General features: G+C 35.4%; 1 protein-coding gene across 1 annotated transcript in view; it reads right to left on the bottom strand.

Annotated features, from left to right (window-relative positions):
• The window catches only part of LOC136768121 (cadherin-18), a 157,953-nt gene that overhangs the window by 117,486 nt on the left and 16,202 nt on the right, over nt 1–24,265 (bottom strand). Inside the window, exon 2 of the mRNA XM_066722178.1 lies at nt 8,122–8,594. Within this exon, the coding sequence (XP_066578275.1) occupies nt 8,122–8,349 (228 nt within the window). The 5' untranslated portion in view covers nt 8,350–8,594. The remainder of the gene's footprint in view (nt 1–8,121; nt 8,595–24,265) is intronic.

Genomic DNA, 24,265 nt, shown 5'->3' with positions numbered 1-24,265 from the left:
ATATGTCAGCTTTTCATTGCAAACACTCATAAAATGTGCTTATTAATCTTATGAATTTGTTGTTTATTTACATTACAGTAATGTATAGGAAAAAGGACATGTACTACAACCTCATACAAGATAATAAGAAAACTTTTTTTTGCAATATATATATATATATATATATATATATATATATATATATATGTATTAAAGCAGGTGTGTAATGTTGTAATTCAAATACATTTAAATTCTTGTTTAATTAAAAAAATACACTCTGACACAGCAGTAATGTAGGTTGTTGTAAAACAAAGATAAGCTAGAGACTTGTAAGAATGCTATATTGTTGTGTATACACAAGTTTTTTGTATAAGATGCAAAATATTTAAGGCATATTGGGTTCACAAGCCAAATGTGAAAATGTTCAAAGGAGGCCTATTATATGACACTTATACTAACTAAAATTACGGGCTGATTAAATAAAAAATGTTCAGGCTGCAAGTCACTCACAGAAGCATTAGTGGCATGTCTGTGAATGGATATCAACCTGCTAAACTTTCATGGGGTTCAATCTAACACGATTTGCACTGCAAAATGACCTTCTTATAGCTATTTTCTCACACAATGGAATGGCGGCTTTGTTTTTATTTCTACTCATATTTGTAACTGCTACAAAGTACAAGCTTGTAGTTTTGTATCAGCGGTAGATGAATGCTTTCAATTTACAGCATGGAATGATAGGTTTCTGTATTTTCATAAGCCATCGCTGCCTTTCTCTTGAGTAACAAACACTGTGATTGGCTCGCGTTGCCTGCCCATTCCTGAAACCACACCAGCAGCACGAGTCTCCTCCCTGTTCAGCAAGAAGCTGCGCTGCGAGATTCCCTCCTGCAACTCTTCCACATCTTTTAGTGTTCACATCTTGCAAACATTTTTTATTTAATCCTGCCCCAAGTCAGAAATTTAGGTCAGTCAACACTTATTTTTGAAACTTCTAACATGACACTGCTTAACAATAAGAATTTATTAAGTTAAGGTTAAGTTAAGATGAGTTAAGGGTCATATGTGTATGAATGGCATTAAAAAACGATTCCCAATTTATTTATTGTAAAATGCAAAGCACTTCTGGGGAAATATGGCATATATTACATTTTAGTGTTCTGTATAATAGCTGATAATACATCGTTATAGTGCTAGGTCTTGAACTTGGATCCTATTGGTAACAAATCCTTCTTATATACTGGACCACCCATTTAATTAGCTTAATCATTCATGGCCTAATAAGAATTACACACTTCCTTGTTTTACAATTCATTAGTTATCAATCTCCTTAATTATAGAAAATATGAAGTCAGCATACCAATGAAGGGAACAAGGGAAGATTACATCCCATTTATCAGAAATATGAGACATGTTTTGTCTTTTTTACAAGCTGTTATCATTTACCAGGTAAGATATTCCTGTCATGTGTTAAACATAATTCGATAAAAGAAGATTCATTAATATCTAATCTGTTTCTGATGCTAAGATAACATGTTAAATATACATTTATTTTTAAATACTTGCAGTGAGTGTAAGATAATTTAATGATACAGAGTTTTATCCTTAGTTGGTAAAGGCAGCAGTACTCACTAACTGACAGCTGGACCAATACTAATTGTATTGTAAAGTGTTATAAAATACTTTCTCTCTTTCACTTATTTGTTATAATTATGCATAATGTCAAACCACAGATCATATACTAGTATGTATACCCTTGAAATCCCGTGCTTTAATTTAATACGTATTTTGTAATTTGAAATAATTCTAGTAAAAGTTTTATTTTATTATTATTATTTTATTTTATTTTATTTTTTTCTGCTAATATAATGCATCTTAAAATATCAGCAAATCCAAATGTAGTGATGTCAGGACTGAAACTACTTTATTTCTGACTGAAAATTTGAATGTTATCACATGGCCAAACTGATAACACAATTAACAGGTTTCAAAGTATTTTTAAACAGAATTATCAAAGTATATTAAAGTGTTGCTGGTCTCAGAATTTGCATTAAATTCAGTCATGTACCCATTTGATCCCTGCTAGTGCCACACTGTACCCAGCACTATGATAGTGTTGTAGGCAGCAAATATGTCTGGAACAATTCATTTCTGTATGTGCTCACATTTGGATTGTGTTAAGAGTAACATAAATATCGTTGTGTGTAGCTCCAGGGTAAAATGATACTAATGCATATGGGGACGTACCACCATCCCTAGTTTTCCTGCTGTGCAATCACCTGAATTAAACTATGGCTTGGTGAAAGAAAAAAAAACAACAACCTGCTTTTAATCATTATTGGGTGCATTTTTGTAATGACACTGTAAATATGTATTAATCCATGAAGAAAACAAATGAACTTTAAAGCAAGCACATGTTTAGGTACCTTATTCTGTCAAAGCACAATTCATTTTTAGCAATATGAATAAAACATCTCAGCACCTTTTAAAGACAAAGACATTTCATGCTCCATATTAAATGGGGCACACGCAATACCCCTGAACTGTATCGGTCTCAACTCGTTTTTAGCACCATGTTTGACAAAATACATTAACCAAAAATAAGGGAAAACCTGTGTTTGCTGGTCAATTCAAACTTTAAAATGCAGGAACATCAAAGTGATCTGATTAATTGTTGACATTAAAATAAATAAATAAAAAGTTAAATATCCTGTGGTATGTTAATATAAAAAATGCAGCAAATGTATATTTTAAGAATGGATAACAGAATGATACTGAAATATATATATATATATATGTGTGTGTGTGTGTGCTTATTTATTTATTTTACTTATAGTTTTATCTGAATGTCATCCTGTGGTTAACATGCTTTAAATCCATTGTCAAATCATCAACAGAGCAGATGACTGACACATCCTTTTAGCCCTCCCGTGGGTATCTGACCATACTGAGTTTTTTTTTCCTGAATGGGAAACCTACAAGCTCTAAAACTGTGTTTTTAATTTCACCTTCACTTGTATGGGGTTGTCATTTTTGAATCTATCAAACCCATGTCAGTGTCACTGTGTATTAGTTATGCTACGAGGATGGGATTAAACTCAAACTGACACACTCATTTCAAAGTACTTCAGAAAAGGATCCCTGATGTCTGTGCAATAGTAATGAACATTCTCGACACGATAGCTGTTTGGTCTTGGCATTTTATAAATTAATCTGTTGTGTAATTTAATCATGAAACTATCAATATGATTTTCCATTTGTACAGCGATGGGATGAAATCAATACAATACCTAGAGAATAGTGTATTTGTACATTTTATATTTCTGCCATGACTAGATGCTATTTCTAACACAGCTCTGTTTTAAGGATACGATTATAAGAAACGACAAGCCAAGAAAATGAATCACGTTGAAATTAGAGGCTGTAACTAATTATGCTTAATAATTAAGATTGACAAAAGGTACTTTCAGGACTAGTGAAACCAAATTTAAAAATAAACTAATCAGTTTCAGGAAGATTTTTTTTTTTCCTGGTTGATAATGAATATAATTGGATAAAGACACATTACATATGAGAATCTGAGAAAAGCTGCACAACATGCCTTCATCATTTATACATAGTTAATGTGTTAAATGTCCGTGTTATTTGTAAGGGGTTCTACATTATTCCATGTCTCAACAATTTGAGGTCCGGAACTGTAAATGAAAATGGTCATATTCTTTTTGTATTCTGAAATTAATTGCGTAGGTTAATTAATTGCTTGCATTACAATATTCAGCATATTGATATTGTTTTTAAAGCAACAAACTTTACTTGTATTAATGGGTCAGGTATGTGTAATGAGAAGATTATATAGCATAGAAGAGTTGATTTTGCTTTCTGTTAAAAAATACATTTTCCTTGTGTGCAATTTATAAATAACTGCAATGATATGTGCAAGTCAGAATTAATGTAGGCAGCCTACTCTATCTAATGAAAAAAACACTGTTTAAAATATACAATGAAGAATTCTATCCCAACTTAAAATAATAACACCTTAAACTACGACATCCAATAATAAACTCAAACGCTCCACACCACCATGAATGTCATCACAAAGTCAAGCTTTTCTTATAAGAAAAACAAGCTACACAATAGTCTGAAACTTTTAATTATGAAGAGAAAAGGTAACATTCAAACATTTTCGGTCTTTATCAGTACTATTATTAATCTCCCTTAATCCATGCCTAATTACTGCTGGTCACTTCATATGTTGCCTGAATTAGTATATTAGTAAAATATTACTGGACCAATTTACAGCACTGGCGGTGCGTCTGGGATATTCTGAAGGTTTATCTAAGGTATCTGGCAATGCTATCTTTTCATGTTTGTATCAAATTAATTTCTAAAATGGAAGTTATTTATTTAACATATTGCATAGTGTTACATCAATTGTGCTTTGAATGTTGCTGATGTCACATTATCATATCCAAGCTCCACTGTAAAACCCTAAGTAAGGCAAAGTGTGTGCAGCTATTTTCTATCATTGATTTGTAAGGCCTTGATATCTACTTTAGAGTAGCCTAAGAAGCCTAGACAAGTGATATATTTAGCTGCATCATTATTGTTACTTGTCCTTTCATATCTGTGCATACTATATGTCTGTTAAGGACACTGAAACACTTGAGTGGTTTATGTTGTTGCTTCACTGCTTTAGTAAAAGAAAGAATACAAGAATAAAATATACATTTTCCTTGTTCGGTGAATCATAATTATCAAATGACATAATTATTTGTTTTGCTACTTGAAAGTTATGTGATTTACATTTGATTACATATATTGATCTAGGTTGTCTAACAGATGTATTTATTTATTTTGTAATTCCAAATACATTTGAATGATGCATATATAGATTTTCCAGTATATTCCTTAACATCCAATTATAATCTTACAGATAAAGACCAAACACTGGTTGCCAAAAATAGTGAATCATACTGAAGATTGAAGTGTTACTCTTTTTAGTTTTCAAGATGTCTTCTCTCACACATTTTGTGTTGTACCTGATGTTTCCAAGCGGTGTGCCATTCAGCCCTTTCCAAAAACAATGTTATAAACCATAACATGCAAGCAAGTGAAAAGTTATACATTTTCAAACTGCTTGCTGTTTAATGCCTTTTTAATTTTCTAATTATCGTGTATCGTTGTAGTGTATATATTTAAAACCCTGTATGGGCGCATGTGGGCGTAGCTTGCCCGGAGAAGGAGTAGGTTTCATATTAACTCCTCTGGAATGGCACTCTGCTGTAGTGCAGGCTGTACAGTCCTGTAGGTTGATTGAGTTGGTCTTTAATCCAGGTTATTCATTTGCTGGCTTTGGCCAGGAGTTCCCAAGGGGTTATGCACAATTGGCTGAGTGGTAAAGTGAAAGAGTGGGTGAAAGCTGACTGAAGCAAAGAAAAGAAAACTCAATTCACTAGGGTAGGCTAGGTATATTGGAATGTGCTAATAAGTCTTTTAAATATCAGGGGAATCACAGGTGATCTAAACTGTCCCTTTAACATACATAGACTATCTCATTCCATCTAGTATGACAGTATGGCTTTGGGTTAATAGCATTGACATAATTGAATAACCTGCGGCTTTACTCTAGTTTCCCCTTAAAGTAGGTTAATAAGGAGGAACTGGTTGGGTACAACTAAAAACAAATGTGTGACCTTTTTATTTCTTAGATATACACTACCAGTCAAAAAAAAAAAAAAAAGAGATCCACCTAGGGGATATAGAAATAATGGTGGTAAGGATTGTATTGCACTCATCTTCGAACTTAGACCACTATCTTGGTTTCTATGAAAAACTAATCGTATGCTTACATATGTATTTACACCAAAGATTTGTTTGTCGGACTCTTTCACAACACCTCCGTCTTAGTTTTTACTCCACAAAAGTTCCAAGTGTCTGAATTACTGTCCTGATACTAAATACCTGATTACCAATTACTCCCTTATTCATCTGGGATAAAACCCTGATAAATAAAATCCCAAATCTATTAATATTTACCTGTGTGCATCCTTTATATACACATGACCTATAGAACAATCCAGTAATGGCACAGGCTTGTCCAATTAGATGTTGTAATATAGTGCAGATTGAATTCAAATGCACACTCTTAGAATACTCCTTAAGGAGACGTAGACAACCGTAGCTCCATTATGACCTATTAAAGCTTTATTATAGAAAATCTTCCCTTTTGCTAACCTTTTTATCTTCTTCGCCTGCACACATTCTTGTCTCATTACACTGTATGTCAGGAGATAATAATGGAATTATGTGTAATTATATGTATCTTTGTCCTATCATAATAGCTGATTCCAGAATGTAGTCAGATAAGTCAATCAATGTAAGTCATTAAATGCATTATTAAATTATGTTATATATTTAAAAATCTGTTGTGCTGCTCACACACATTTTGTTATCACTTACTGTGATCTTTCACTTAACTGCTGGATAATTGTGTTGGAAGAAATGCCTATGCCTATGCCTACTTGATGAATCCATTATTGGGGAAATTTTGGGGTCTGCTTATTTGTTTGGATCATCTCTGTATGATATACCATGTTGTACATCTTGAATAATATAAATCAATATGTTATATAATGATGTTTTTACATAGCTTACCCACTCCTAGATAGACTTTAAACTGAATTATTGTTAATTTCCTTTTAATAATATTTTGATTGTCTTCACTTATCTATAAAATGAAAAAAGTGTAATTAATATATATTGTAAACCATATAACATTGTATCATGTTAAAGGAAAAAATGCATAAAAACCCCAAATAGAAGTTTGTGGATAACCAGATAAAACACCATTCTAATACAAGATTACATAATTTGGTAAAGAGTTGTTTGACCCCTTGAAAACATGATTTTGTTGATATTTTCTATTCTGTTAATATCTGAAGAGTTTCAATGTCTGTCCCTCCAAAAAGAGGGGTACAAATTAAAACATAAAAGATTGTTTTCCATGTGTCAACAGTACTTTTTTTTCCCTCCAACTTCACAACCAGGCATACCCTCTTTCACTCCGTTTAACAACAAGTGGAAGTTACCAAACTTTTAAGCCACAGGAAGTGAGCTTCACCCAAGTTATCCTCACTGAGAAATCCAGTACATAATATAAGATACCATGTTGGAAACTAAAATAGTGTAGTGCTGACTTTAACTGATAATACAGTGAGGGAAAAAAGTATTTGATCCCCTGCTGATTTTGTACGTTTGCCCACTGACAAAGAAATGATCAGTCTATAATTTTAATGGTAGGTGTATTTTAACAGTGAGAGACAGAATAACAACAAAAAAATCCAGAAAAACGCATTTCAAAAAAGTTATACATTGATTTGCATGTTAATGAGGGAAATAAGTATTTGATCCCCTATCAATCAGCAAGATTTCTGGCTCCCAGGTGTCTTTTATACAGGTAACGAGCTGAGATTAGGAGCACTCTCTTAAAGGGAGACCAAAATCGAGCTCTTTGGCATCAACTCAACTCGCCGTGTTTGGAGGAGGAGGAATGACCCCAAGAACACCATCCCCACCGTCAAACATGGAGGTGGAAACATAATGCTTTGGGGCTGTTTTTCTACTAAGGGGACAGGACAACTGCACCGCATCAAAGGGATGATGGACGGGGCCATGTACCGTCAAATCTTGGGTGAGAACCTCCTTCCCTCAGCCAGGGCATTGAAAATGGGTCGTGGATGGGTATTCCAGCATGACAATGACCCAAAACACACAGCCAAGGCAACAAAGGAGTGGCTCAAGAAGAAGCACATTAAGGTCCTGGAGTGGCCTAGCCAGTCTCCAGACCTTAATCCCATAGAAAATCTGTGGAGGGACCTGAAGGTTCGAGTTGCCAAACGTCAGCCTCGAAACCTTAATGACTTGGAGAGGATCTGCAAAGAGGAGTGGGACAAAATCCCTCCTGAGATGTGTGCAAACCTGGTGGCCAACTACAAGAAACGTCTGACCTCTGTCAGTGGGCAAACGTACAAAATCAGCAGGGGATCAAATACTTTTTTCCCTCACTGTATGTTGATTCTAACAGTCAATCAACAATATTGAATCACATTTTATAAGTAGAGAATAAAGAAATAAATACATTACCTTTCCTACATACTGAGGCTCTGGTCCTATATGTTCTTCTAAAACAAAGAATTGGTTCCAAACCCATCCACGTTTTGGCCGATGGTGTACCTCAGTCTCTCCTTCTACGTGTTTGGTTTGATTTTTTGACACTTTTATTGAACTATGCCGAGATGTCCCGTAGCACCTCTGAACAAAGCAGAGGCAGACCAGGAAAGGACAGAGACAGGATGTGGTCGTAATTCTCATGGTAGGGAATGGGCCTGTAATCGTCCCTTTACCTCGATGCAGAAAATCCCCTCACGGCTCAATGCAGGCAACACTAATTACAAATTAGGAGGCCAGTCCAAAGAGTTCTTTTAAGGTCCATGGTTTAACTGCCCATTAGGGGAAACGTCAAGCTTCATTTACATCATGGAAGGACAGTAATAATGTTGAAGTAAATTTGCTGGAAGATTTACCAGAAGCTGCAACAGCTGACCATTTTGATCCTCCTGGAGAAGAAAGAAAACAGAAAATAGCATCACATGGTAGAGCTTGTGTTCAACATGTTAAGCGTGCGCCATATTGTTATTTATGAGTACCTCAAAAGAAAAACAAACAAACATTATTCAAGACAGCTTTAATGTGTCAGCTTCAAAATGCTTAGTTTCTTTAGTATTAATTGTGTATTTTATATATATAATATGCTATACAGGTACAAATGTGATAGAGACAGTTTACAGTAAATCAAGAGTAGCAAAGGCAACACGGCTGACAGAATCCTGTGTATCTCTACCATAAAAAATAGGTCAGATCATTTAATAAGGCAAGGAATACATATTAAAAAAAACTGCTATTTGTTCAAGTAGTGACTATATATCTGAAGCCAGGGAGTAATATTCTGAAGCATATCTTACATCAAGATCAGCACTGTGTAAGGTGATCAAACTGGAAAGTAACAGTGGCCCAATTTTAGACTTTTTATTAAAATAAATACATAAATACATAAACATATAAATACATAAATACTCTTTGGGCTGTGCTGCCAAAGGAAAGGATTAGTTTTTGCCTCAGTGCTCTGCATTATAATGAATGCATTAGAAAACCAACTTCATATTTTAAACTGTAAGGATTGGACTGCAGTATAAACTATGCGGTGCCCTTTCTGGCGGCTCTAGACAACCTAGATCAATATATGTATATATATATATATATATATATATATATATATATATATATATATATATATATATATATGGGGTGCTGATCAGGGAAAGACATATGTGCAAAGATGCAAACAATATGACATAAAATCAGACAAATTCATGTCAAAGAAGATTTATTTATATGTTTGGCAATTAAACATTTATACACACACTGTCTTAACTGGAATCTTTATAGTCTTCTCTAGGCTGTGTTCAAATATTGTTCATGTGTTTTTAAATCAGCATTTTATTGCAATATTGAAAAATAAATAGACAAGCTAGACAATGTACAGGTTTGCAGATTTCTATTAGCGGGTGGGTCAAAGTTTTTATTTAATCCTAGCCAGTATGACTTAAGCATTTATTCAGAATTGCAAAGAGAATATGAGCCACAAAAGTATTTTAAGTGTCAACAAAAAACTCTTGTATTTCTTCATATCTTGTATTCTTATATTCAGTCACCAATGCCAAATACCAAAAACAAATAAACTGCTTTGGGGCAGACTGGATTCCTGCAATGCTTCCTAAGGTCTCTATGAATTAGGATTCTGGTTCCCTGATCTCACTATATATAATTCTGACATATTTTCCTATAAAATAAACCCAGTGTGTCTCAGTAGAGATAATATGGTGTTCCATTTTTTTTTTTTTTTTTTGGCTTTTCTACAGATTTAAGGGAATTTATATTCTTCAGTATGTTGCTGTGAGTCAAAATCTCGCTTAAAGACAAAATCTGCTGTAAAATGTGTAATTTTAATATAACTAAAGTAGAATGCCATATAATCCATACAAAACCCTCGAATGAAGAATAGCATTAGCCATTGATATCACTTAAATATTGTGAGCTTTTTTAAATAGTTTAAATTTTAAGATTTTGAAAGTATCCAGATTTAGCAGCTAAATCTGTCCACACCTGTACAGCCTATTGATGTTAATAATGATAATTACTTTTTTACACAAACAAAAAGCACAGTTAACCATTATAAAATAACTGCTTTAAATGTCAGGATCAGGACAAAGGCAGGACATTTACAGAAAACTGGAAATTGTGAAAGGGGGCATTCTTGGGGAAAAAACAAACAATGAAGATGACTTTTGCTTCATGTTCTTTGTTTTCATGTGAAATACATAAGCATGCTTCACAAACAGCGACCAACCCAAACAAAGGACAATAACAACGGAACGAGAACTTGCATGGTGCAACATTTACTTCTTTTGGAGAGGAAAACCTAAACATAGAAGCACATCTTTGACATCAACAACATACTCCTCAATCAAATGTCAGAACTACAAACAGAGAATCGTAATTCCTCGTGACTTTCAAAATCAGGTTTACTAATCCATCTACAAAGGTCATTGATGCATATTCCCCAACTCTTGTCTCTGAGGAAGAACAAAAAGATGAATTTGATGCCAACATAAAATAAAAACATCTATCTTGGATCAGGGACACAAACCTCTGGTCTGGTATTGTCAGTAAACTGCAACCCCTCCCCCCCACCAGCAAATGTGCAGAACATGTTGTGTTTACCAAAACAATATTTAGACAGCAAATACAAAAACCACATGGAAGCACCCACACTCAAACCACTGGCAACTCTTAGACTACAGCATTGTGAGCAGTAGGAACCTGAAGGATAATCACATCACCAAAGTCAAGAGAGGTGCTCACGACTACCTGACTGATCTTTGGTTTGTAAGATCCATAATTCTCTTCAGGAGGGCTCCAATACTGCACACACAAGCCAAAGACACCAAAGAAAATAAAACACCCTGCTGCTCCCACATCCCAGGAAACACACAGATTTGGTGCAAACCTTTTTGTGGCTATATTTCAAACAGCCATTTGACAGAGTCTACTAATTGGTCTGAAATTGTCCTACTATCTACTCTATACTGATTTGCAGGCTCCTTGCACAATTACTATAAAGAATTACAATGACAACTTCTGCACTATTTAATATGTAAAGAAATATGCTAATACCATGACAAGCTCCTATTTCTTTTTTAATAGAATGATACAAATCTTCTGTGACAAATTTTGGCTCCGTTTGTAGTTACAAACAGATACATCAATAATTAACACAAAGATAACAATTATAGCCGAGTACCACATGTAATGACGTGTTAACAGATATCTTCAACGTTGATTGTGAGCATACTTTATAATCCCTGCCTTGTTTATCAAAGTGATTAATTGTAATCCCCTAAAAATCATAGGCAAGGCATTAACTACGTTTCTGCTGTTTTTTTCTCTTAGCACCTGATTCCATTCCAAGCGGGTTACTTTATATAAACTTGTATATATGATTTTAATGTTTTTACTTTTTGGTTTATTTGTTTGTAACTTGGTATTTTACTCAAACTATCAGTACTTGGTAGTTGGATCTGAGTGAGGTTTGAAGCGATCTGTTTGTGCTGTGTCTGGAATAGTATAAAATACAGTGGCATCCCAGTAATAAAGAAACATGGTTTAATTAAATGCTGAAAGTGATGATACACAGATAATGTACAAACACTACACTGAATTGTGATGTATTCCATCTTGAAGAAATATAAGCTAGGCATATACCCTAGCAAAATAGTCCTCCATGCAGGCATTTTCCCCCAATTTCATACTGTAAATAAGTGAGGAAAATTATAACTAAAATAAATGAAAATGTCAACACATTTGACACAGTTGAAAGTGTGAAGCTGTCTAATCATCACATCCTCAATATTACAGTTTGTTTTTAACTTCTGCTGACCTTAAAGGTATTTTGTTTCACACATGTTTCTGTGCGTTGAACACAGCAAGGCGGAAAGCAGACCAATGCCTCAAGCTAATGTTTTCACTCACACTGGGATTCCTCTGCATTTAGTTTCACAGCATCAGCCTTCTGCTGATGTCAAACAGCAGATAACAGAAGTACAAGCAGGTCAAACGTATATCACAATCCTGCATTTGGGTTCCATTGTCGTGTGGAAAGAAACTGCTGAGATTCTATATAAAACTGCCAGTCTTGAACTCTCAGAATCATTAATACCTGATGAGAAAAATGACATTTGCCCCCTTCTTAACGATACTTAAACTGGAGAATGTTTTAAATGCGGCACCTTCTCGAGGTGAATAAAAAAATGCAATCCATTCAAAAAGTGCTTTGTCATCGCTTTCTGTCTTGTAATATACACGTTTATGTCCTACACGCAGAAAAAATATAGATTTGTTTGGTGGGTTACAGAATTATGAATCGTGACAAATTATTCAGGCTTATTCAAAAATAGAATATTACAATGTATCAAAGAGTCATTCTCAAATCATATATTTTTATGTTATCAGGGCAGATTCTTTCAGTTATAATATATCTCACACTATACATACCTGTACAAACCAATTCAGATTGTTCACAAATAGTTTTTTTAAATGTAAACAAAACACAAAGTAAACAAAAAGTATCATAATTTAGCACAGTTACAGGTTTTGTTAATAATATGAACCTGCTATCAAAAATGTAAAGAATACAGCTACCCAAAATGTATTTCACTTCACAAAACATAAAATACTACTGTAAGCAGAACTGTACAAATCCAGTTTGTACAATAACTACTAGCAAACGTGAAAATAGCACGAAAATGTCCACCTGTTTAACACAAATCTAACCAAAGGACCATTGGAGGGAAATTATCGCTGTATATGTATATGACGGTAATAACAACAACAACTATAATAATAATAAAAACCTCAATAATAATCAAATGATGATGGTGATATTCTCCTACCTACCAACATACTGATGGAATGGTTGTGAAAGTTCTAGCAAGACAAAAAACAGAACAATAAAACTGTGCCACAATGCCAGTTTCCCTATTTGCTGTCATTACTGTTTTTAGCACTTTGTACCAAATAACCTTAGATGTGAATGATTTAAATATGATTTGTTTACATTCCTGTCAGTATGTGGATCCACACACTACTATTTATTTCTTGTATATTATTTTGTATTAGTTATTATAGTTTTTATATTGATTACCTTTTATACCTGATTACCTTTTCAGGTTCAGTTGTCCGAATGCTGTCATAAGATAAAGTGTCCATATTAACCTTACTCATAAAGCAACTGATTTTTAAAGTATTACTTGACTGCAAATTCAACATTCTGTCATGGGGTTTGGATGGTGTAAACAGTTTCTGAGTGGTGTAATTATCAAACTTGATCCACTTCATAAGAGCACATTTACATATCACTTTCATCACCATCCCAAGGGTTATGAAACTTGACATCAGTCAATATTGCTCACAATCCAACACACTGAGTTGCTTATGTTGTGCATATTAAATCCAGGCTTGTTTAAGAGGAGACAATGACTCAAAAACACTTAAATATGACACGGTCATTCCAATTGATATTGCTTTTGTAAATTAATGTTTTTAACTTCATGCCCAGAAAGTGCCTTTAACATACAAATACTGTACAACTTAATAAATATAACATTTGCAGAGACGGATATTGCCATGATTAATCAACATATAAACAACACAGAACACTTTATACAGAGGCTGTTTTCAGGGTTATTGTCAATATTGGTTATAAGGTGTATGTCACGACCTAATTGTACTTCCACTGTTCCTCACTAGTGGACACCTTCTCCCTTCCTTATCAGACACTTCTCCTAGCTCCCTTCTGTCAGTCAGCATTCCTGAAAAACCCTGTGCACTCCTGTTATAAACCCTTGCTCTCATTCGCTCTGCATCTCCCAACCCGGTTCCCTGCAACTGATATAAACCCCTTACAGACACTCCGTCATCACAACGTTTTGTCAGTTTAATCACTACATCACCGAGCATTTCTCCCCGTGTCTTGTTGTTGCCTTGTTCCCTGGATCACTTGCCCGACCTCCCGACCATGACTTTGGACTCCCTCGTTTGCCTGATCGCCTGACCCTTGCCTGTGACCACGACCACGTCCTTGCCTTGCCTTGATTGCCCTGTCCTGCCAGTACCTGACCCATGCCTGCCTGACCATCTCTCCCAGCACTGCAACTGTGTCCCACAGCGGAGGGGACAGCTCCTCACGCTGAGCCTGGGCTCCTCTTCTGCCGTGGATTATGCCCTGAGGTTCTGGATTGCTAAAAGCGAATGGGGAGATTGGACTCTGCTCTCTGTGTTCCGCCGGGGACTGGACCAGGACCTGCAATCCGAGCTCGCGTGCCGAGACGAGGCGCTCTCCCTGCCGGGCGACACACATAGAGAGCCCCCTTCTCTACGCTCAGACACAGATCCCCCCTGAATACACAGACCTGGCGATCCAGGTTTCCCGTTTGCCACCACACCAGGCCCGGGGACTGTGCCATAGACCTCCTTTTGGGCACCTCTCCTCCCAGAGGGTGCATTTACCCTCTCTCTCTCCTGGAGTCCCAGGCCACGGAGGAGTAAATCAGGGAGACTCTAGACCTGGGAATCATCTGTCTGTCCACGTCACCTGCCGTCGCCAGCTTCTTTTTTTCGTCTCAAAGAAGGACAGGGGTCTCCGGCCCTGCATTGTCTACAGGGGGCTTAATGCAGTGACGGTGAAGTATTGGTACCCGCTGCCCTTAGTGCCCGCCACCCTGGAGCAGCTGAGAGGAGCCCGCTACTTCACCAAACTGGACCTCAAGAGATCGGGAGGTTTCTGCGCTCCTATTGCAGCTTTTCCCAGACAGACTGGAGTTGCTATCTACCCTGGGCCAAGTACGCGCAGAACTCCCTTACGAGCTCTTCCTCCGGCCTCACTCCCTTCCAATGTACACTCAGCTACCAGCCTGCCCTGTTCCCCATTGATGTTCCACGGGATGAGGAATCCATGGATGTCCCGGCACTGGACGACTGGTTTCACCGCAGTGCTACAGTCTGGCAAGTGGCGCACACCCGGCTGTAACACGAGATCTGCACCTGTTCCTCGGCCCCATGGTCGTCCCGGCCGTGTCTGGTCCAGTTCGGCTGCGGCCGATCGTTTAGGGGGGGGGGTACTGTCACGACCTTATCATACTTCCACTGTTCCCCACTAGAGGTCACCTTCTCCCTTCCTTATCAGACACTTCTCCTAGCTCCCTTCTGTCAATCAGCATTCCTGAAAAACCCTGTGCACTCCTGTTATAAACCCTTGCTCTCATTCGCTCTGCATCTCCCAACCCGGTTCCCTACTCCTGATAAACCCCTCACAAACACTCCGTCATCCCAAAGTTTTTTCGGTTTAATCACTACATCTCCAAGCATTTCTCCCCGTGTCTTGTTGTTGCCTTGTTCCCTGGACCCCTTGCCTGTCTGACCATCCCTCCCAACACTGCAACTGGGTCCCCCTGTTCCTGTGCCCCGCGGTGCGTAACAGTGTAAGAATGAGACACTACTACCCACACAGTTCTTCACCACTTTTGTGTGTACCCATACCTTATGAAGGTTTTATTTCATATTATATATGAAAGGCTTTCTATTGAAAAATCTATTATATTATCTCTTCCTGCAGCAATGACAATATACTTTAAAATATGATCAAGTGTTCTTCACATTTACTGTTAGCTCAGATATAAATGGTAGTGGGCTCTTTCGTTATTTTCCAAGTGGTGTCCAATCTACTCAATTTGCAATCCAAAGTGGGACATTTTACAATGCTTTCATGAGCTATTTAGTTTTACACATTCCTACAATTTACTATCACAGTCATGATATGAATCAAGCATTTAGCTGTTTTAAAATTTTTCTATTTCATTATTCATCCCATGTAGCAAAAGCAATATATCATGTTTTGTTTACAATTATATTTTATTACTTTAAATAAATAAACAAATGCATACATAAATAATCTAGCAAGGCAGACATGTATTTACAATTACAACACCTTGGGAACACTTTGTTATTTTCTGTAATTTATTTTGGGAGCAACCAGCTATAGTTTTAGACATATAATATATTCACAACAATGCTACCACACGTCTTCCAGTCATGACATGTTCTGGGAGGTGACTGCACAAGCTATAGTAACCATCAAGAAAGCCAAACAAGCACAAGGCCAAAATAAATGGATTAATCATTCTCCCTTCACGTTTAGTTAGGTTAGAAAAGGCTAATGCAGGTTCACCCAGTGTTCTTTTTAAATGAGTTGCTGCACTTGTTCAGCACAGTTTTCTCACGTACATGGTACACATTTCTGCAAATAGAGAAGACCAATGCATAGACCAAATCAAAACTTTGAATACTCACGAATCACAAATTACAAACATATGCCATGTCAAGTGTTTATTTAAGTGAAGTAGAATACGACTGTGATTGGGTACACGTTTGTAATTTGCAGGTAGGTCAGCATTTTGATTTGGTCATAAATTACATTGAATTAGGGCATTTGTAAGAAAGTCTACAGATTATTTTACTCTGAAAATAAAGTACAATTTATATACTTTTGTTGCTGCCATTATTTTTTTTATTCCTTGAACAATAGAGTAATTCTCCCCCTAAATAAGAAACCTGAAGCTTCAAATTTTATATTAGAAGTAATTGATATAAGAGAGACAGTGAAAATCTGGGACAAACTAGTAGGTGATCGACAGTCTTTCATTTGAGGAGACTGAAAGACTTGAGGAATTGTATATGATACATGTTATCATGGCTTTACAAAGGAACTAAATATGATGGCCGTCTATATAATTATAATTCACAAGAAGGATATATGTTTAATTGGTGTTTAAACATGATCAACAGACAATGCTACAAACAATCGCTGATCCAGCCTTCCTAGACTGTCCACCATAATACAGGACCACCACGCAACAAGAACAGTTCCCACTATGCAAGCTCTATGTGGGAAAATCAGAGCTGACAGTATCCGCTGGCCCTTATTTGTAGATTGTTGTAGATGTAGACATCAGTATGTTGATCACACTATGTTGCAACTTCCAATGCAACCCCGCCCCCCCCCCCCACACCGAATATAAATAAATAGATAAATAAAAAAGAAAACTTTGAAAGGTGTATTGAATTATGTCAGTGACTTTGGAAACTCCGAGTGGCCTGGTGACTGTGTGTATATGTAAAATAAGAAACTGAATGCATACGTGGAATTGAAAAACACTGCTCTGGATACACATCAGTGTGTGCTGGACTTAAGCTTTGGTATTCTATCATGTCATATCTGTCATGGGAGCTAGAAAGTTGACAGAAATTCAATTTAGCGGTCAATCCAAAGGACATCACCTTAGACAACTCACTGAGGGATATTGTGTTGATGGAAAGTGAAGCAGACCTTAACACTGCAAGGCTTAAATATGTACCTCACTTCAATACATTTCCTCTTTTTCTTCACTTGGTATCAATGAACAGTAGCTAATTAAGGAAAGACTCAATCAGGTATTATACACATATTAAGGCTGCCTGAGGTTAGTTCTTCCACTGATTTCAGATAATAAACCCCATGCAGGTATGTTGTATACAACTGTAGTTGAAAGTCTGTTTTTTGTTTTCATCGGTTGTTGTTTTTGTTCCTGCTGATTGTGGTCTGCACTAGATGAGAAGAAACACTTACTTTTCCTATTTCAATCACAGAATATCTTTCCTTGTGAAGAGTAATTACAATCATTACATCATTAATATACACTTTCAAACTCCCCATTAATCAATCACTTCGCCCTTGATTTAACCACATATGACCATTGAGAAAATAATATAATTTGCATTTATTTTGCCAAGAGGCTAACATCACAACATTATGCCATAGACAACCAAATATGTAACCTGTAAAACATGCACCAAAAATGTTTTATTTTTTAATTAATACAATAATAAATAAACATTAATAATAAATTCAGCTATGAAATGTACACAAAGAGTAGTCACAATCTGAACAAACTCCCCAGTGATGTAGTTGAAGCTGAAAATTTGGTCAGACTGGATAGGATCCTTGGATCACTCAGTTATTAATGGACATCAAATGAGCACGATGGGTCGAATGGCCTCCTCTCATTTGTAAACTTTCTTATGTTCTTATGTTCTTATATGGCACAGTGTTCGCAGGTACAGATTTCAGTCAGTACTGAAGAAATCCTGTGACTAAAAGTGTCCTCAGGAAACATCTGATCTCATTTAACTTTTGCTGCAACACATCTAAAGTCAGCAGCTGATGCAGATTAAATTGACTGACAACTATAAACTATTGGCTGAGCTCATTCTTTGGCAATTAAACCCTTCCAGTGAACCATTTTCTTTATTATACTTTGTAAACCAACCAAACAAAGAAACAGACAAAACACATTTTCAGCTCTTAAAGAGCTGCAGCTAGAACTGTGTATTAGCATTATACCAAGTGCTGAGTGTGCGACTCCCCGCTTTAATTTCAGAAAACATCCCAGTTACCAGGAATGTGGAATCCAGGCTATTGAATCCCTGCAGAACATTATCATTGTGGGAAGGTTGGATACACCTCCCATCTGTGTCAGTACATTGTTAACTAAACCAGCACTTTATTAATAAATTTGAGGACAAAATTAACAAAACTGTTTGCAAGGTTTCTTTGGCACTGGTTCACCCAGAGCAGGGTTGCGGAAAACAGTACAATTTAAAAAGAAAAAAAATAAATTAAATTGTTAAATTCAAGGTTCAATAAGCCTATGTAATTAAAAAAACTCAGCACAGCTTTTTCAGCAGAATCATATGATCAACGGTATCATAAGCCTCAAATAAATTTGTACAGACAGCAGCACAGGTTGTATTTTTATCAAGGTCTCTTGTAATGCAATTTATGACTTTCATAGTCACCTTTACAGCCTGTGCTCAAATCAAAACTTGATTACATATCTTAAAGAATATTATTCCTGTCTAGAAATAAATGTAAACGCTAATTTACAACCCTCTTTATTACCTTAGATAAACATGACAAAATAGGTATTTGCCTATATAGAATTACAGCAGACCGGATCAGACACATGAATAATAATAACTACTAATTTTAAAAGAAGCTGTTAAATCCCATCATATCCTGGTATCAGTTGAAGATGTCTTTAAAGTAAATAATGATGTGTTTCTACTTCTGCAGCAGGGTAAACTAAAGGAACTAGTTTATTGAATAATGAATGTCACGATGTGTTTGATCAGAATTAAAATTGAGGTTAATGCATTTTATCTGAGTCATTTCTTTAAAATGGAAATACAACTGTAATAGTTTTCTCATTAAATTATTTTCATACTTCTGCATGAACCAATAGTTAAAGTATACTTTACTCTCTGTCAGATTCTTCTGCTGACCTCAATACTGTGGCCAAAAGTGTAAATTGTGTGAATTGCACCACAGCGTTCAATTTATATTGAACTAAAATAAAACTAAGAGAGGAAGAATAGAGGAACTCTTAAAAATTAATAAACTTGAATTACTCCATCAGGAATTGATGTATGTATGCATGTATGCAGGTATGTATGCTTGTATCACTGTGATTGTATTGCCACATATGCTTGATGTTCTGTCACACACTATGCAATTATTTTCTCTTTATTCCTAATCTATATCTCTCAGGGTATACCTTATGCTATTTTCCCCACTCAACTGTCTCATTCCATAACCTTTCACACAGAGAAAACATCCTTTCTCTTATATTTAAATGATTTGGGTTTATTCTGGCTGTGTGCTTTGGGCCATTATCATGACAGAAAAATACAGCTTTCACCCACACAACCCCTCACTAAGATGCATACATTGCAGAATACAATTCTCAAAAATATCTGAACCATAGCTTGATCATTTACAGGAATCCATTTAACATTGTGTTTAATTTTACAGCAATGTCATAATATCTGTCTCATCTTTCAGTTATACATTCATCTGACAATGGTACGAGCCTTTATCTTTATAATGGACTTCTAAGCAATTCATATTTCAATACAAAAAGTTAAACATGACTTTAGGGAACAATTAATATTAACATGAATACATCTCCTGTCAAATTTAACTTAATTTCAGTTTCACAATATTGGTTTCATCTTTCACTTTTGCTTACATGAGAGCAAAAACCTACTCTTCAAATAAACAAAAAAGACCAAAACCCTTGGGGCATCATTTATAACTACACTGCCACCAAGTTGTTACTGTGCCTTCATTCATAAATGTTCCATTTGCAATCACGATTTAAAAATGATAAAGACAATAATCTAACATGTCTCTTTAATTAATGCTTATGGTGGTTTAATTTTTGGAAGCAAAGACTGGAAGATTATGGATAAATAGGGTATGACAAAATAGCACCAATATGTTGTTTAAAATGTAATTCATGGCCTATTTTTAGGCTCATTTTGTCTATCCCTTTTTATGATTTGCATTTTTGTATTTATTCTGAATGATATAGTGAAATTAATCTTAAATATTTCACATTAAAGCTTTGCAAATATGATGTAATGACATTGTTTTACATATAGAGCAGATTGTAATATATGTTACCAAATATCCATATCTATGCATGTTAACTAAATAACCAAAAACAAAACAAAAAATTACTAATAATGAAACAACAGCATACGTTGTCTTTCACTTCTTTTAAAGCAGAACGCAGCATTATTAAAATTAAACAGACAGTCCAGTTTAGTGTAGTGCTTATCCAAGACACTGTATATTAATCTTGCATAATTATTGTTATAATTAAATTAAGAGAGGGGCTTTAAATTAAAATCAACTGTGCATTGATTATTGCCTTAAGATATTTTCCAAACTAGTTGAGGGTTTATCTGCAAAGGAGGACAAACATATTTCCCATAGAAAATGTTAAATGTTATGTGATGGTACATACATCTGCTATTATAATAACCACATACAGATATGTCATGAAAATAAAATAATATAATATTCAAAGACTTAACCAAGCCAGAAATGTATTTAAAACTTAGGATGAGATTATAAACAAATATATTTAATTGTATCATGCAGTACACCTGTTTGGAGGCATCTGCATTAATTATGTTCCTCCCATCATTTATTCAGGTTTTTTCTTTACTTTGTCACACATCTGTATATGATCACCAGCTTCCCTTTAAAATTAAACCCACTTAACTGGACCCAAAATCATTCCATTATTCAACATCAAGCAATAATTGTCACTGAAGGGTTTGATTTTTAATGATTATAGTTAACTTGCTAATTACCCTCAACATGCAGTCTCACTAAACCTGAATTTCTTAACGAACCAATATATTTCATACCAAAATCTCAAAGGTGAATGTGACCCTCACACGTGTTCTGCGAGACTTTTGGAGACGGAATGAACTAGGGCTGTCCCGAAGGGTACATTTTTACCTTCGAAGGTTCGAAGCTTTATTGGTGCTAATTTGCATACTTTATCAATGACGTCACGTTAGCTACTAGTGTATAGATTTGAATGAAAATCCTCCTTTTTTTATACAGGTAATCCAAATTAACAAAATAAAACATCCCCTTGTAGTTTAAATACGTTATCTCGAACAGTATTCATGTTTTCATATTTTTTAGTGCACACGGTTTATATTAATTTTACTTAACCATAATAAACTGTATAAACTTTGTAATTTGTATTTTATTCATCAAAGAAAAAAGTGTCAGAAATAACGAATCTGTGTAAAACCTCTGATGAATATATCCTGGTGTTCAGTAACATAAAAAAGACAACTATACTGAAAGTAGTAAATACTAAAGACACCAAAACACAGTAACCTTAACATTTGGGTTAACTACAATAAAAATACCTCCTTCCAAAGTTCAGAGTTTGTGCCAACATTATACATTTTTCAGTATATTATTATAATGCAATTTTTATTATTATTATTATTAATAATTATACTAACAATAATCATATTAATAATAATGGGTCAATTGCAATGAACTGGCACAGTTAGTACGGAGCTGCGTACTAAACACGGGATCATCCCCTTTCAGTTCCATGGATTTGATACATTATTAAGCCTAATAAATAATGCATAATAATTTAAACTTACATTGGTTAAATTATCCCGGAAAATGCTTGTTCCTTTTTGGGGTCTTCTGTGCATTTAGCAAAATATTCCAACTTTATTTATTTTCTTTTACGTTTCCATTATATTACACAACACTTTGCTGTAAAGATCACAGATAAATAATAAAGCAGAATAATGCAGAGTGCTCCACAGGCATTTTTATCAGTGTAATCGTATACTTTCAAAATACATTGTTTAAATTGAATCTGGTCCAATGCCTTCTGACACGACAGTGGCAATTGAGGGGCTTTTTATGACATTTTGGAACTTAGTTATATCCAGCCACAGTATACAAATCTAATGTTTTATATTTAGATATTTAGTATTGTAATGCTTGCAGGGGTTTCCAAGGAGTCGACCCAACTCATCACTCTATGATCGTTGTATTTATTATTACTGCAGCACACACAGATCTCAGTGACTCAACACACAGACACACTGACTCGTTCTTCCACCTCCCTTCACATTTTACCCCCTCTCCCTACGCTCCTCCCCACTGCACTGCCTTTACCCCATTAACCATTTATTTGGTGCGGCAGCACTGTACAGTATTCAAACAGTCAATTTCTATCAACAAGAGGAAAACAAAAATGTGATGCAATTGTCACGTGACGAACCTTTGAAGGTTTATAAAAACCTCCGAAGGTCTGGAGACTGAACGAACCTTCAAACGTTTGAACCTTCGAAGACAGCCCTAGAATGAACATAAAGTTGTAGCTGGCACTGCGCACACACTACATTTGAAATACTATTATCCTGTAATTAATTTAGTTTGATATATATATATATGAGCAACTGAATTATGTGAAATAGAAATCAGAACATTTTCATGTATTATGTTTTAAATTAAGTAAGGATCTGAAATGTGGTCATGGGAGACCATTGTGCAACTGGGAGAACTCTGAACTGGTCAACCTGCAAGGCCTTTGATTCAGCAGTAGATCAACAAAGGTTGCTGTAAATTATCTCTATCTGTCTGTCTGTCTATATATATACTTTATTTCATAGTGAAAGGGAACAAAGTCTCGAGTCAGAATAGAGTCATACTGTGCTGCTCAGTGGAGTCTGCAGAGACTCAGCAGTCACAATACAAACACACAGGCTTTAACACACTGATACATGCAGAAACTTTGTTTCACAGCATGGACAACATGAACAATATAAATAATACAGAGAGAAAGAATGTGAAATTAAATGGGTGCATTTCTTAGCCAAAGCTGGATTATCTCTGGACAGGGCCTAAGGCTCTTATTCATATCTGTAAATCAAAAGCAATGCCTTGTCAATTGCAGCAAGTGACTTCACTAACCAATATTAATCACACACATTATCCTTCATGAAGGAATCTGTTAGATGTGATGAGACTGACCAAATGAAATCATACCATACAACAAGAGAGATAGACTATTCACTAACTTGTATGATTATTAGACACTTATATACTTAGGATGCATTTTTTTACATCTACTTTTAAACCTGCATTTCAGTATTTCAGCCCGTAGAGACTGATTTAGACTGTTCTCGTGTCCATCTATTGAGTAGGCAATCATTAACAACCAAGTTAATCACTCTGTTAAAAATCATTGTATTAAGAGACACTTCTTTCAGCATCCACAGAATTGGAAACAATGTATTAATGTTATCCTTTCATGTTACATTGTGAAATAATGATATTGTTGTAATCCAAAATACTTTCAAACTTTTCTTTCTTTTTTTATAGTAGGCTTTTGTCCCTTTCATTTATAGAAACATCAGACCCTTTCATTAAATCTAACAGGAGGGCTCCCAGTTCCAAACAACATGTTATCTGTGGGTCAAACGCACTGCTTAGCTTCAGAACATCTGTGAGCTGAAAACATGGCTGAATTGGTTTGTAGAATGTGGTACATTTTTCAGAAGGAAGCATTACTGCCTCTGCATTTATACTTTAGTTTTGCTATGTTTATTACTATTCTTATTATTGCAACATTATCCATGGTGATATTGTGCTATTTCAGTTTTAGTCTTTAAA

The sequence above is a fragment of the Amia ocellicauda genome, chromosome 2 (assembly GCF_036373705.1).
Source record: "Amia ocellicauda isolate fAmiCal2 chromosome 2, fAmiCal2.hap1, whole genome shotgun sequence".
Lineage (NCBI taxonomy): Eukaryota > Metazoa > Chordata > Actinopteri > Amiiformes > Amiidae > Amia > Amia ocellicauda.
The sequence above is the reverse complement of the archived record's forward strand: the minus strand, read 5'-3'. Positions and strand labels throughout refer to the sequence as shown.